General features: G+C 42.5%; 1 protein-coding gene across 5 annotated transcripts; it reads left to right on the top strand.

Annotated features, from left to right (window-relative positions):
- The first annotated feature begins 871 nt into the window (after positions 1–871).
- MTX3 (metaxin 3) lies at positions 872–11276 on the top strand. Of its 5 annotated transcripts, none has more exons than XM_067315742.1 (9): positions 877–1040; positions 1529–1598; positions 3107–3183; positions 4732–4824; positions 5968–6150; positions 6305–6381; positions 7255–7412; positions 7819–7907; positions 9309–11276. In XM_067315742.1, exons 1-9 carry the CDS (start codon positions 960–962, stop codon positions 9417–9419), a joined length of 939 nt encoding a protein of 312 aa, XP_067171843.1. In that variant the 5' UTR covers positions 877–959; the 3' UTR covers positions 9420–11276. The 5 variants fall into 5 exon arrangements, with proteins under 5 accessions (XP_067171838.1, XP_067171843.1, XP_067171839.1 ...); XM_067315738.1 differs by having other exon boundaries at positions 894–1040; positions 9283–11276; XM_067315737.1 differs by lacking the exon at positions 1529–1598 and having other exon boundaries at positions 872–1040.
- Positions 11277–13115: the final 1839 nt, after the last annotated feature.

Genomic DNA, 13115 nt, shown 5'->3' with positions numbered 1-13115 from the left:
AGAATTCCCTGTTTTCAAAGCCAAATGACTGACGACTGCTGTTTACATTCCATCGAAAGTCAGAATTTTTGTTCCTGTGAAAAGCTGTAACTGTGTATGAAACAGCAAATCCAAAAAATTGAGGTGCTGAAATATAGTAATCTAACCAGCTGTATGTCATGTGTCAAAATGATTAAATCACCTTTAAAAAAAAAATCCATGTAATATTTCTAGTAAGTCAGATCAGCCTTTTAGAAATCGAAGTATTTTTTTCACAGCGCCCTGCTGCTTTTCCCGTTTGTCACGCTCGACCAATGCACCCGGCGAGAGCCAGCGCGGCCGCCGGGACCCTCCCCAGCACTTCCTCGGGATCCGCCCGCACAGGCTATCCGCAGCTGGAGCCCGCAGCCGAGCCTCGGGCCTGCCGCGCTCCTCGGGCGCCCCGTGGGGGCTCTAGGCGCCACGTGCCGGCACAGGCCTCGCCCGCCACCGCCCTCCCCCCCGGCTCTCCTCCGGCGCGGCCCCGGGGCCCCGCTGCCCGACGGCTCCAGCAGCCGCCATGTTGGCGCCGCTTTACAGCCGGGCCTGGCCGCTCCTCCCCGCGCTCGGGAGAAGGGCCCCCGCCCCACGGAGCCTCCCCTCGCCTGGCGCTCGCCCCCCCCGGGCCCTCGCTGCTAGCGCAGCCCAGGCGCGGGCCCCAGTCCCGCAGCCTCGCGGCGGGGCCGCCGGGGGGGAGCTAAAGGGCCTGACGGCCGCGCGGGCAGCCTTTCCTCGCAGAGGCAACGGCCGCGCTCCCGCGCTTGCAGGCGGTTTGGGCCCTGGACGCCGGGGCGGCAGCGCACAGCCCGGGGGCGGCAGGTGCGCGGCGGGGCGGCCCCCTCCACTCCGCTCCCCTCCCGCGGCGCGGGCCGGGCTCTCGGGCGCCGCCATGCGAGGGCGGCCGCGGCGCGCTTCCCGGGCCGGCGCTGGCGGCGGACAAGATGGCGGCTCCCATGGAGCTGAGCTGCTGGGGCGGCGGCTGGGGGCTGCCGTCCGTGCACCCGGAGTCGCTCACCGTCATGGTAACGGCCGCGGCGCCGCCGCCCGCCGGGGGAGCGGCGGGAGGGACGGCGCCCCGGGGCCCGCCTGCGCCGCCGCTCTCGCCGCCGGGGGAGGCGGCGCCGCGGAGGGGCGCGCCCGCCCGCGGCGCCGGGAGCGCGGGCGCGGCCTGAGCGGGGCCCGCGGGGGGCGGCGCGGCCCCGGCTGCGCCGCGGGGCGCCTCGCTCGCGGGCTGCCGCCCGGCGGGGCCCCGGCGCGGCTGCCGCTGCTGCGGGGGGTGAGGGAGCACCGGCGGGAGCGCCCGGCCCACGGCCGCGCTCCGGCGTCCGAGACGGCGGGAAGCGCTTGGCGTTGCCGGCGCCGCGGCAGGGCTGCGTGCGTTGCGGCGGCGGGCGCTGCGAGTGTCCCGGCCCCGCCGGCGGGGCGCCGCTTCCCGTGCGGCCCGCGCCGCTGAGTGCTCTTCCACCCGCACGCACGCTGTCTGAGTTTATTTTTCTCTGCAACCTTGCAGGCTTATGCCAAATTTTCTGGTGCTCCACTGACAGTGAATGCCATAAATAACTGCTGGAGAGCTCCAAAAGGTACCTTTTCTGCCCCGCCCCCCCTTTTTTTAAACTCATAGTCACTTTATAAATGTAGGTTCCGATTTCAGAGCTATTTCAGAGTTTCCTTTGGTTTTGTGTTCGTGCGTAACCTGCTCCAGTTTGGGCTGCTTGCTTTCATGACACATCTATAAATGAGTTTACAGGATCAAGTGTGATGATTTTACAGGAATAAAATAATGGGAGGCGTAAATAAAGTGCCTGAAGGACACTTTATTAAACTGTGTATGTATGATGCTAACTACACACCTATTTCTGTCAAATAGCCGAAATAGATGGTATAGTCAAACAAGTTTTTAATTTTTCTGCAGTTTGCATATTTATAATGATAGTAGCTAGGCATGCACATGGAAATAGGATTTTTTTAATTATACAAAATTTAAAAGGCTGGTACAATTGGAAATTGAGAGTGAGTCTCAAGAAGCATAACTTGTATTAGTTGAGATGTTTACTAATGCACTTAGTTTGACAAGTTGAATTAGAGATGGTAACTAACAATAGTTGTCAGGTTTAAGATAAGGTATCGAGAGAGGAGTTTTTCATGTTGGATACTTGTACTTATTGCTTATCTGTTCGCAGCATCTGTTTTTGTCTAGGTGTATTACACAGAGGTAAAAGCACTGCAAGTTTAAAGTACTCTGTTGTTTGTACTTACCACATGATCAGTTTAGGTATTACTGTATTCACATAGAGTTTGGGCCTTGGACTCTTGCTCTTTAGTGTATTGTTTGTTGCTAGTAGAAAATACCCAGAACTAGCTAAGTATACTTCTCAAAAGTCCGTTGGCTTTCTTGATAGTCAAAATACATAAAATCCATGCCCCCAAAAATCCAAATAACAGGTGTTGCTGGTAATTGATACTTTAATAGTACGTAGCAGCACAATCATGTTAGGCTCATTGTGACAAGCACCTTGTGCATATACTGTGTGTGTAAGATAGCCCCTCTTCCAGAGGTTTTTCAGTCCTTGCTCCTGCAATCTAATCAGTAAAGGCAGGCCAGGATGCCTCTGGGGGAAGGGAGTTATTTGGGTTCCACAGGAGTTCTGGGTTCTGCACTGGTAGCTTGGACAGTGGTTGAAGTAAAACAAGAGAAAACAAGTGGGTAAAATGTATTTGGAAGAGAAGGGCAGGAAGCAGGTAGGATGGAAGGATTGACCTAGGGGCGAGTGAGTTGAGAGAGGGTTTGGGCTGGGTTGGTATTTTTGATTTAAGATAGATATCTGGATTTCAGATAACTAGCCTGGTTCTCAAAGTATCAAGAATCTATTAGATGGCATCGGTTTCAGTCTGATTTGATGTGGGCCCTTTTTAGGTATTGTTGTTATTTAAGGGTGCAATACAGTAAAACTTAGTTTATGCATACACGTTAGGAAGATCAGAGCACGCTATGGAGAGAAGCGAAATAGATGAAGTGACCAATCGTTGTCCAGTTACGTTAGAAGTCTTCTGTATAAATTCTGTTGACTGTATTATTCATGCCTTTTAGGAGAGGTACCAATCTTGATATCGGAAGACACTGTTATTTCTCAGCCAGCAAAAATACTAAACTTCTTAAGAAAGCAGGTAGGTCTCTTTCAAGAGGACTGAGTTTTTTTCTGCCTCTTAGTTCATGTGTCCCCTGTATATATTGATACAGGCTTCCAAAAGCCTGGAACTCGGTTCTGACCCAGTGCTTTCATATTTTCCAGACATGCACAAGGATTGCAAAATGGTGTATTACAGATAGCTTTTTAAAAGGTTTACTGTTAGTCCTGTGCAAGGCATAAAAATAGACACAAAACCCCCCTGTTCATTGAACAGGACAACAAACTAGCCTTAACTGAGCATTTTCACACCAAGCACCCTGCAGTTTCATCACACTCTTAATTAAAATGGTTTAATGTCATTATGGCTTTGCAGACCTAGGAGATCACAGTTTGAGAAGTGTGGTTTTAACTGTTTAAATGGGTAATTGTCTCCTAATGCTCTTTTTTGAAGGATAATACATAAAACCTATTTTTAATCTACTGTAGTTTTTCTATAGCTTGTAGCATAAAAACGTCTGCAAGCGTTTCTTGATGCACATCATGTTATTATATAATCAACTCTTGCCAGCATTTTGCAGGTCTCAAAATGTTTTATTCACAAAGAATAAAGCTATTCAGTTTCTTTTCACAGAGTATAAAGAAGTCTAATAAAGCATGGCATTGTCTTTTTGTTTCTAAGATGGTCCTCCAGCCTTCTATTCTGTTTTTGTATTAGAATTTCAGTTCCTGCCTAGTCAAGAAGATTATCTGATGAATGGCATGTTAGTGAAACTTTAAATCTTTTTGGGAGAGAAAAATAGAATATGAAAACTGAGCACTTGAGATGGGATTTTAGACAGTCTTTTTAAAATTCATAAGTTTCCTATCATTTGAATACCAAAGATTCCTTAAAGTTGGGGAAAAAAAAGCCTCAGTTAAAGTATAAGAGTGATATGCATACTTTTCAGGTATTCAAAAATAGGGAAGATCAGCACTAACCCTTTGCTGTTTCTAAATTAATAAAGCTGACCTCCTCTCCCCTCCCCCAAAACTTACCGGCTCTTTTTATGCACCTTAAAAGGTTCTTGTGTCAGAATTAAAAAGCTGACTTAGCTGTAACTGCGTTAATCTAGCTGTGTATTTGTCTCTTATATTGTTGATACCCAATTTTTAAACTTCTAAAAAGCTAATTAAGGGTAACAGATAGGAATGCTTTGATTTGTTATCCAAAAATAAAGACCAGGACTTGCTAGAGGTTTGCTACAGCCCTGAGTGCTGAAAAATTGCCTTTGTATCACTGGACAGTTGCTTGGCAAGCAATGGGAGGCATGCGCAAGAACTATTTTGGGAACAGAAGGGTGCAAAAGTCTAGGAATGGGTAAGCGGAAATGTAAAATGCAAGGAAGTGCAACACAGTCAGCCTGAAGAAGTAAAGGAAGGAAATTCTAGTGAGCTTATGCTTTCTGTCCTGAAAAATATTGTTGTATTTTCTAACTTGATAGCTGTTAAGTTTGAAACCATTTTTGGTTGCGTTTTTGGTTGCATCATCTTTCTGGAAAGTTCTGCATAACATTATTTGTAGGTTTTTTTTTTTTTTAATTCATAGAAATACAATGCTGATTATGAATTGTCTGCAAAACAAGGAGCTGATACGCTGGCATATATTGCACTACTTGAAGAGAAACTGCTTCCTGCTCTGGTAAATATCGGGAAATATTTTGTAGAGGGCAGAATTTTGGAAGTGAATATTACAAGAGGTGCCCAATGGGAGAAACGTTAAAGTAACACCGTAGTCCTGACTGGAATGCGTTTGCTCTGTTAGTCGAATTTGGGAACTATTGCCTAGCAACTTTTGTGAAGGAAAAAAGCAGGGTGGATGAAGAATGTGATAGAAGTGTAATAATAATGAATTTATGACAGATTTTAAAATTGCACCTATGACTTTTTTTTTTAGATGCTTTTTGCTAAACAATATCCTAAAAACAGCTTACTCTGGCCATTTTTTGTTTCATTTGATGCTTCTGATAAACCTTTGAGTAAGATATGGTATATGTGATGGTGTCTGATGTGAGGTGCACAAACTGTGAAGACCTTTATACCTGTTTTGTTGGAACTTTTGAGAAATTAAAATAGCCACTGGTAATTTTGTTTTTCAGTTCTAAATAGCACATGGCCGCATGTCCTCACCAATTTAGTGTGAGTGTATTACAGGTATAAAAATCCCCAGACATTGGGTCTGCCTCTGTATTGGAGTTGAATGACTGTCTTCAGTTTGTACAGGAAAAAATACTCTGATCTGATGTGTCATAAGCTAGCCTCTTCAGCTATCCTGCAGGGCTCTCAAATTCATCACCTCATAATTTCTTTTTATTTTAAGATTTATGTAAAATTCCAAAAGAAAATTCTAAAAAGTTCAAACCTGATCTTGTAGAACTTATGGTGTAATAGCGGACACACTGAACACTAGAACTTACATATTTTATAGGTGTATAAGTATTTACATATAGTTTCTATTTACAGTGTTTGTGAGTGTATATATATACACAGTGTGTGTGTGTTTATGTATAGGCTAACACTGTGTGTGTGTATGCAATTTTATGCATGTATGTATGTAATATCTCTAATTTTTTCATTTAGATACAAGGTAGCTGTGGCCTTAATCGTATATGCCTACGCTCAAAGTATTAATATAATCCAGTATGGAGCCTGATTGCTTTAAATTACAACAATTCCTGGTGCTTCTGTGACAGAGATCTTGCACATTAAACTTTGAAGAGAAGTGTACTATTCTTATTCAAATTCCAGTCAGTTCTTGTTCATATTCTTCCTTGTGTTGATACAGCTGCACACATTCTGGGTTGAGGCTGAAAACTACTGCAGTGTGACAAAGCCATGGTTTGCCTCAAGGATTCCCTTCCCACTGAGTTTGTATCTGCCTGGAAAGATGTCCAGGGAAGCTCTCAACAGGATCTTGCTGACCAGGGGGGGTCCTCCACTCTACAGTCTCACTGAAGTAGAAGCACAGGTATGTGACATGTAGTGAAGAATTTGGTTCATAAGTTGGTGCTGTCAAAGAGAAGAACTGAAACAGGTTAACACACTGCCAAACAATGAATGATGCTGTGCGTACACCTTGCTTGCTACACTTAGGGCTCTTAGACAGTTTTGTGTCTCATCAGATATACAGGGATGCCAAGGAATGCCTAAATCTCCTGTCGAAGAGATTGGGAACATCTCAGTTTTTCTTTGGAAATAGGTGAGTGCACTTTTTTTTTTTTTAATGGCTAAGAAAAAGGGTTCTACATGGCACAGTGAACACTGGGGTTTGTTACCTGCCAAATGTTAAAAGGTGCTGCGCAGTGGGTTTGTGCTTCACGCTGTTATTTTGGGTAAGATCTGAATGAGGGAACAGGGTACAAATGAGATCTTTGGACTGATGAAGTCAGTGCAGTGTCTCAGTATATTCTCCCTCATCCTGCATTTCTTCATAGAGAGGCAGATGCTGCCTACAGCCGCTCAGAAAATGCAGGGTGTTTGATGAATTAGTGTAGCACTAGAGAATGCTTTTCTAATCACTGAATGTCACCTCCTGCACTTGTGTATAGAAAATGCTTTAAGCCTGAGATGTTGCCGCTGCCTCCATGGGAAGAGGTTGTAGGTCTGGGAACACTCTTCTTCCTGTGGTACGTGCATAGAACAGGAAATGGATATTGCCAACAACATAGCTCCAAGGGGTCCCAAAAGGAGGATCTGTTCCTTTAGCCACTGAGGTTGGACCATTTTATGAGAGAGGATTCTGTTCCCCTGGCATACAACTTGTCTGCTTGGCCTTTGTGGTGCCAGAAATGTGTTTTAAAGTGGCTTGTTTATCAGTCTATGTGACATCGTGGCTGGATTTTAATGTTGAAGTTATTGTTTCAGCTTGTCTCCTTGTCCCTCATTCAGAGGTGCTGAAGTCAGTAGATATTCTCTACAAAGCTTTTACCAGATTGATGTGAAAAGGTGGAATGCCAGAAGAGCTGACTACTTTCTGTCCAGAGTACTCTTTGACATACACAGAAAATGGTTATGTAATAGTGGTCTAAATGTCTTGTCTCAGTCACTCTGTTTTGTTTTGTTACTCTTTCAGGCCTTCTACCTTGGATGCCTTTGTGTTTGGTTTCCTTGCACCACTTTATAAAGTGTGCTTCCCCAGAGTACAGTTACAAGAGCATTTGAAGCAGCTTCCCAATCTGTGTCGTTTCTGTGATGATATTTTAAGTTGCTACTTTAGGTTAGCTGTCTCAGGTAAGCTGTGTTTCTTTTCCCCCTTTTGTCATGTGTAGTCAGTTTAGTTTAGGAGTGATGGTTTCCACCTGTGAGCCAAGGCAGAATTAGATTTTATTTAGTTCATGCTGGAGTTTGTGTGAATAAAAAATATTCCAAAGTTGTGCAAAAATGATTGAAATTAAAACCCAGGTTTAATCCTCACTTTTAGAGCCTGTCGGGCATGGGCAAAAAACACCTGTCTCTGTGCTGTGGCTCACACTCAGTACTTCTGTTTGTTTGTAGTGCAAAATGTCTTTTCCACTTAAATTCTTTTTAGAGGGGATAAAAAATACTGTATGAACTTTCTCTCCAATGCATTTTTAAGGGATTTGAAAGCTTTTCTAAGAACCTTTTCACTCTTCATCTTTCTACCTTTGCTCTCCAGGCCATTCTCCAGCTGGACAGGATACAGTAGATGCTAATCTGCAGAAACTCACACAGCTTGTAAATAAGGAATCCAACTTGATTGAAAAGGTTACTTTTGCTTCAGTCTCTAATTTTCCTGCTTCCTTGTGGTTTCTTGTTCACAAATATTCTCGCCTATCAACTGCAACTCTACGATGGACATTTTTATTTTAATTGCTTCTTTTCTAGTGAGTTAGTTTGCATAGAGATACAGGAAGAAAATTATGTAATTTGAAAGGAATGATTAATGAGGCCTTGTACTTTGGAAGTATTTTTATTACAATCAAAAGAACATTATCTTGCAACTGTGCATACCAAAAAAGACTGATATCTTTCAGCAAGTGCATATACGAACAAAAAAGAGGCAAAGGTATTGATCAAAACCCAGAAATGGTCTTGCAAGCTAAGACCAATTACCAGGCTCCCCTTGACTCCAGCTGAGTGCTCTAGTCACTAACCCACAGTCATTCTTTCTCCTGCTTGTTCTACCTCTACCTTTTATTTCTTTGCATTCTTTGTTTCCAAGGCTGTATCTCAGCACCTATCAAAAGCTCTGTAACTTAGGTGAAAAATACTTGTGAACAATTAGTCTACTGATGCAGAGACAAAAAATTCTAACTAGAAGGACAGACAGCACTTCTTTTTGAAAAAGATCAGTGTATCAAATAGATGGATTGTTAATTATGTGCGGTTTCTGTAGCGTTAGGTACTGATTGTATCTCCTTTTTGTAGTATTGAAGTGTGGCTGTGGAAGTTTTAAAGAATAGGTTACACAGACATTTGTTAAGCATGATTTAGGTAAAGCTGATCCTACCATGAGGAAGTGGGATGGGCTAGATGACCTCTTGATCTTCCCTGTGCTGTCTTCTGTGATTCTGTTTATTGTATAGTAGCTAGACTTTTTTTTTTTAATATCACTATGTACAGTGTCTTAGACTGATACGCTATGAAAATATAAAATCTTTTTATTCAGAGATGAATTTTAACCTGTGTTTGAAAAGACCTTATCATAATCTCTTTATTAAATATTTTCTGAAATTTGTAAGTTATCTAAATTCCCCCAACAGCCATGCAAGGTGCTGAGCATGCAAAAGCATCTATTGATGTTAGCAATTTGACTTCTGATTTGCTTTCTAGTAGAGTTTGACTGTTCTACAAAACTGAAACTTTGGCCTCTTTGAAAAAGATAGCCATGTTGCTTTCTTCAGTTCTCTGAGTCAAATGATTTGGGGAGAAGCACACCCGTTTGCCCTGGATATGATATCATATGCTAATGGAATGAATAGCAGCTCTAACACAAGCTGATATTTGGGAGTGAAAAGGAACCAACGCATCTTTTTTTGGCTAGGACTGAAATAACAGGGTAAAAAAAACAAACCAGCATTCATGATTGGACCCACAACAAATAGACTAATCATATAATCTGTATTCTACTGTTTGCCAGATCCGGCTCTCATTATTTCTCTGCAGATGGACGACAACCTTCGTAAGAGTCCTCAGCATCCCCCTCGAAAGCTAACAACACTCAAGCTTGCTGCAGGTGGAGAAGAAAGCAGTCCATTGAATCGTTTGTCACCTTGACAGCTTCTGTTACCCGTACATGTGTGTTTGCCTTCAACTCTTCTGAACATCACAGCAATTTTTTTTAACGTAAATGTGGTTTGATGAGGGAAGAATCTCCTAATGCGTACAAGTAGGGGAAAAATACAGCTCTACAATCTCCCATCTGCCTGCTCTTTTAAGAAAATGCATAGCTCAGGCTCACCACACACTAAGCTGAGGCTAGAGTAAACTATTAAACAAGAAGCTTGTTCCTGCAGATGTTAAAGTGATTTTGTACAGCAAATTTTTGTCTGTAGGCTAGCAAAAATGTTGACCGAAAGTTAAGATTTCATTTATGGAATGTTCACCTTTATTTTACTTTATGGCTTTTGATTTTACTGTAATCATGTTGTTTTATAGTTCAGCCATGTCGCTATGTGTGAGTGGCTATACTCTTGTATCTTTCTGCAGATTACAAAGTACAATTTTAAAATTGTGGAAAAGACTGGAAGAGAATGAAATGTTGCCCTTCATAGCAGATGAGAACTGAAGGGCAATGAGAGGAAGTTAAACATTTTTTATTGTACTTCATGAACACTGTTGTGTCTTATATTTTAAGGGTGCATGTATTTTTTGAAAGCTTGTCACATTGCACTTTGAAGAAAATGTTGACGAGTGTGTGCACTGTGGGGAGTACAGTGATATACAGTACTAACACTTCACCACTGATATCTGAGTAAAAGAAGCTTAACCTGTGTACTGGATAATATTCCATGCTACAAAACCATGAGTAAATCACAGAAAGGACTGGTAGCAAGTGGAGGGGTTTGCTTTGTTCCCATTAAGACAAGAGACTGACTAGCAGACATACTGCAGCTCTGGACTGAGATGCACTGGTTAAAACTTTGTTTAAAAAAAAAAAAAAGCCGATGTAGGCTCTTTTACTGTGTGTCACAGATGCCTCTAATTAGTTTTGTCTTACTTCTTGTAAGTGCTAAAGTTCATTCAAAAAATAAATGTCCAAATTTTTGTTCCTTGACAGTCTAGTCCAGAGTTCTTTTATTTCTGCAAGTGTAATATATTTCAGCACATATTTCTTCTATTTAATTAAGGGACTTAGTGTGTCTCATTACATTTTCTCTTAGCAGCAGTCTTGCCTGTGCTAGAGACCCGAGCATTTCTGTTGTAGAAGAGATACTGTAAGTCTGTATTGGTAATGTACTGGCAGATGCTTCATGAGTGGGGTCATCGGAGGTAGTCAAGGAGATTAACCCAAATGGCAGCACTTGAGATGCAGAATTCCAATGGATATATGTATAGGATGACTTTTCTGGGTTTTTTTGTTTGTTTGCTTTTTTGTGTCCCCCCCCCCCCCCCCCCCGGGCTGAATCAAAATAGCCTTTCAACTTCCCTTCAGCTGCTAGTCACATTTGAGATCTATAGATAAATTATTTACTATTTATACAGACAAGACTGTAGATTGTGTACATACTGTACTTTTAGACTTGATATGTAAGGAATGTAAGAAGATTATCTTCAACATTTCTTAATTATGACTAAAATGATGAGTTTCTAATGAGCACTTTATGCTTCATGATCTTCCTAGAATGTTTGTTTGAGTGATTAGAAATGGATCTAGCCCATACTCATGATAATTGAATAAACTGACAGTCCAGTACATGTAAAAGAAAGTCAAATATTTGAAATTTTTGCTGCCTGTATCTTGACAAGGTTTAAATGAAATCATGTCACATGGCTTTTCTGAGTCTTTTATTTATTGAATGTAGCTATGGAGAATATGCCTTAGTTTGTTTCCTTTGTGAATATGTACACTTAATCTTTAAAATCTCTTTGTAAAGAATTCATTGCTCCAAGATTAAAATTTTGGATTTTTAATGGAGTTTTGGTAGCTTTTTTTTTTTTTTAGATTATGTTAGGTTTTGGGCATATTTTTTCTTATGAAAGAGTTTCTCATCTGTAAAATAGCTCTCTAAAAAGAATTAAAAACACCTGACTGCTAGAACAAAAGATCAAAACCATTCAATGTATCTATAATATCGGCTTTTAAATTTTAATTATAACTCTTAAGTATTGATCATTTCTTTCAACACAACTGTGTGTGTGTGTGTGTGTGTGTCTGTGTGTGTCTGTGTGTGTCTGTGTGTGTCTGTGTGTGTAGAAAACCTGTACTTCTCTGCACCATATATAATCTTATTATACATGAGCCTTGGTGATTATCAGAAGCACTCTGACTAGACAGGAATTCCACCCTATTAACTACTAAAGTTGTACAGACAGATTAATATGTGAGGGTTTTTTTGACAATGATCTGCCATGCTGTGTGACTGCAAAATCTGCTCTACAAAGCAGTGCCCGAGTAACTTAATTCACTGGGTGGCAGAGGATAAGAGGGCTAGAGATCACAGCGTCGCTTGGAGCAGTGTACGTGATCCCAGACAAGCCCTGTGGCTGCATATCCGTGCACTTTCTTCCTTGTTTACATTTTATCCAAGCTGAATTCGAAACCAAACTCCTTTATGTGGGAAATGCCCTCTCTGGCCTGACAACTCAGACTTACCCATTAGTTCACTGGCATATTTGTGAGCCTGCGTTTTGAAACCGGGCAGTTGGGACATTCAGAGTGGAATTGGTTTGAGTAAGCGTAGATACCTGCACCTGAGGTAGTCGGCCAGAGCTCCCTCTCTGGCCAGTGGAGAAAGATGCACTTCAGGTGCAATTCATCTTAAAGTAAGTGTCTGAAATAGGCAAGTGAATTGAGCCCTGAAAACATGCCTCTCTCCACTGAAAGGAAGCCTCAGCTACCTACCTCGCATGTAGATCTCTACAAAAGTGGGCGAAAACTTGCCACAGTGCCTGGCTCTTCTTCCATTGCCTGAGATTAATGATAGTCTGCAAATGTAAGTGCTTGGTGAGAAGGGCTGCTCAGTTCTGCGTGGTGAGGTCTGAGACCACTGTATGCCACCCCGCTTCCTGCGCGGAGCGGCTGGTGGCCATACACGCTGCGTGTCTGCCCTTTCCGTTGTCTTTCCACTGTATTGAGCTTTTTGTGTTTGCACCTACGTCATGCAAGTGCAGGAATTACCTCTGCTTCTGTTGTATTGCTGCTCACAGAGCAACTGGGAGGCCTCCTGCTCCCTTCCCTACCCGTGAAGATGATGTTTGGGACCAGATTATTGCCTCTAGAGCAACTCATGCAGCCTGCCACACTTTCCCCTGGGGAAGGGCTTCCAGTTGGCAGTGGGACGAACTGTCTAACATCCCTGCTGTCAGGGAGCATTGTAGCGAAAGCTTCTGTGTAGATGTCGTTAGGGCTATTCTGTCTTTTGGTGAGCTGGTTGGAGGAATATGTATATTGCTAAAGAAGTAAGGTGAAAACTGTTATGAAAAATTGCTGCAAGTACGGTCTGTTTAATATTTCCAAGCTAGCTTTAAATTTTTCTTTTTTTTCCCCTTCTAGAATTTTGCTGGGATACCTGAGGCTTTTATATATACTTATGCATTGGTAAAGTCACGTCACTTTTGCTAACGTAGATTAGCACTACATTAATAAAATCACCCAATTGTATTTGATTCCTGGTTAAAACAGTTTCCGGACTGACTTAAATAGGTTACCTCTCTTACTTGGTATTATTCTTGGCATTGCAGTAGGAACCATTCATAGTGTCTTTTTTCATACTCAAAGCCAGACCAATAGTCAGCTTTTTGTGTTAGCCT

Source organism: Apteryx mantelli, chromosome Z (assembly GCF_036417845.1).
Source record: "Apteryx mantelli isolate bAptMan1 chromosome Z, bAptMan1.hap1, whole genome shotgun sequence".
NCBI classification, from domain to species: domain Eukaryota; kingdom Metazoa; phylum Chordata; class Aves; order Apterygiformes; family Apterygidae; genus Apteryx; species Apteryx mantelli.
The sequence above is the reverse complement of the archived record's forward strand: the minus strand, read 5'-3'. Positions and strand labels throughout refer to the sequence as shown.

Excerpts from the sequence above, each read along its gene's own strand:
- MTX3 (XM_067315742.1), top strand. The coding sequence starts at position 960 with ATGGCGGCTCCCATGGAGCTGAGCTGCTGGGGCGGCGGCTGGGGGCTG. Across the intron at positions 6,382-7,254 it reads CAGTTTTTCTTTGGAAATAG|GCCTTCTACCTTGGATGCCT; the intron begins GTGAGTGCACTT and ends TTACTCTTTCAG. Across the intron at positions 7,413-7,818 it reads CTTTAGGTTAGCTGTCTCAG|GCCATTCTCCAGCTGGACAG; the intron begins GTAAGCTGTGTT and ends TTTGCTCTCCAG.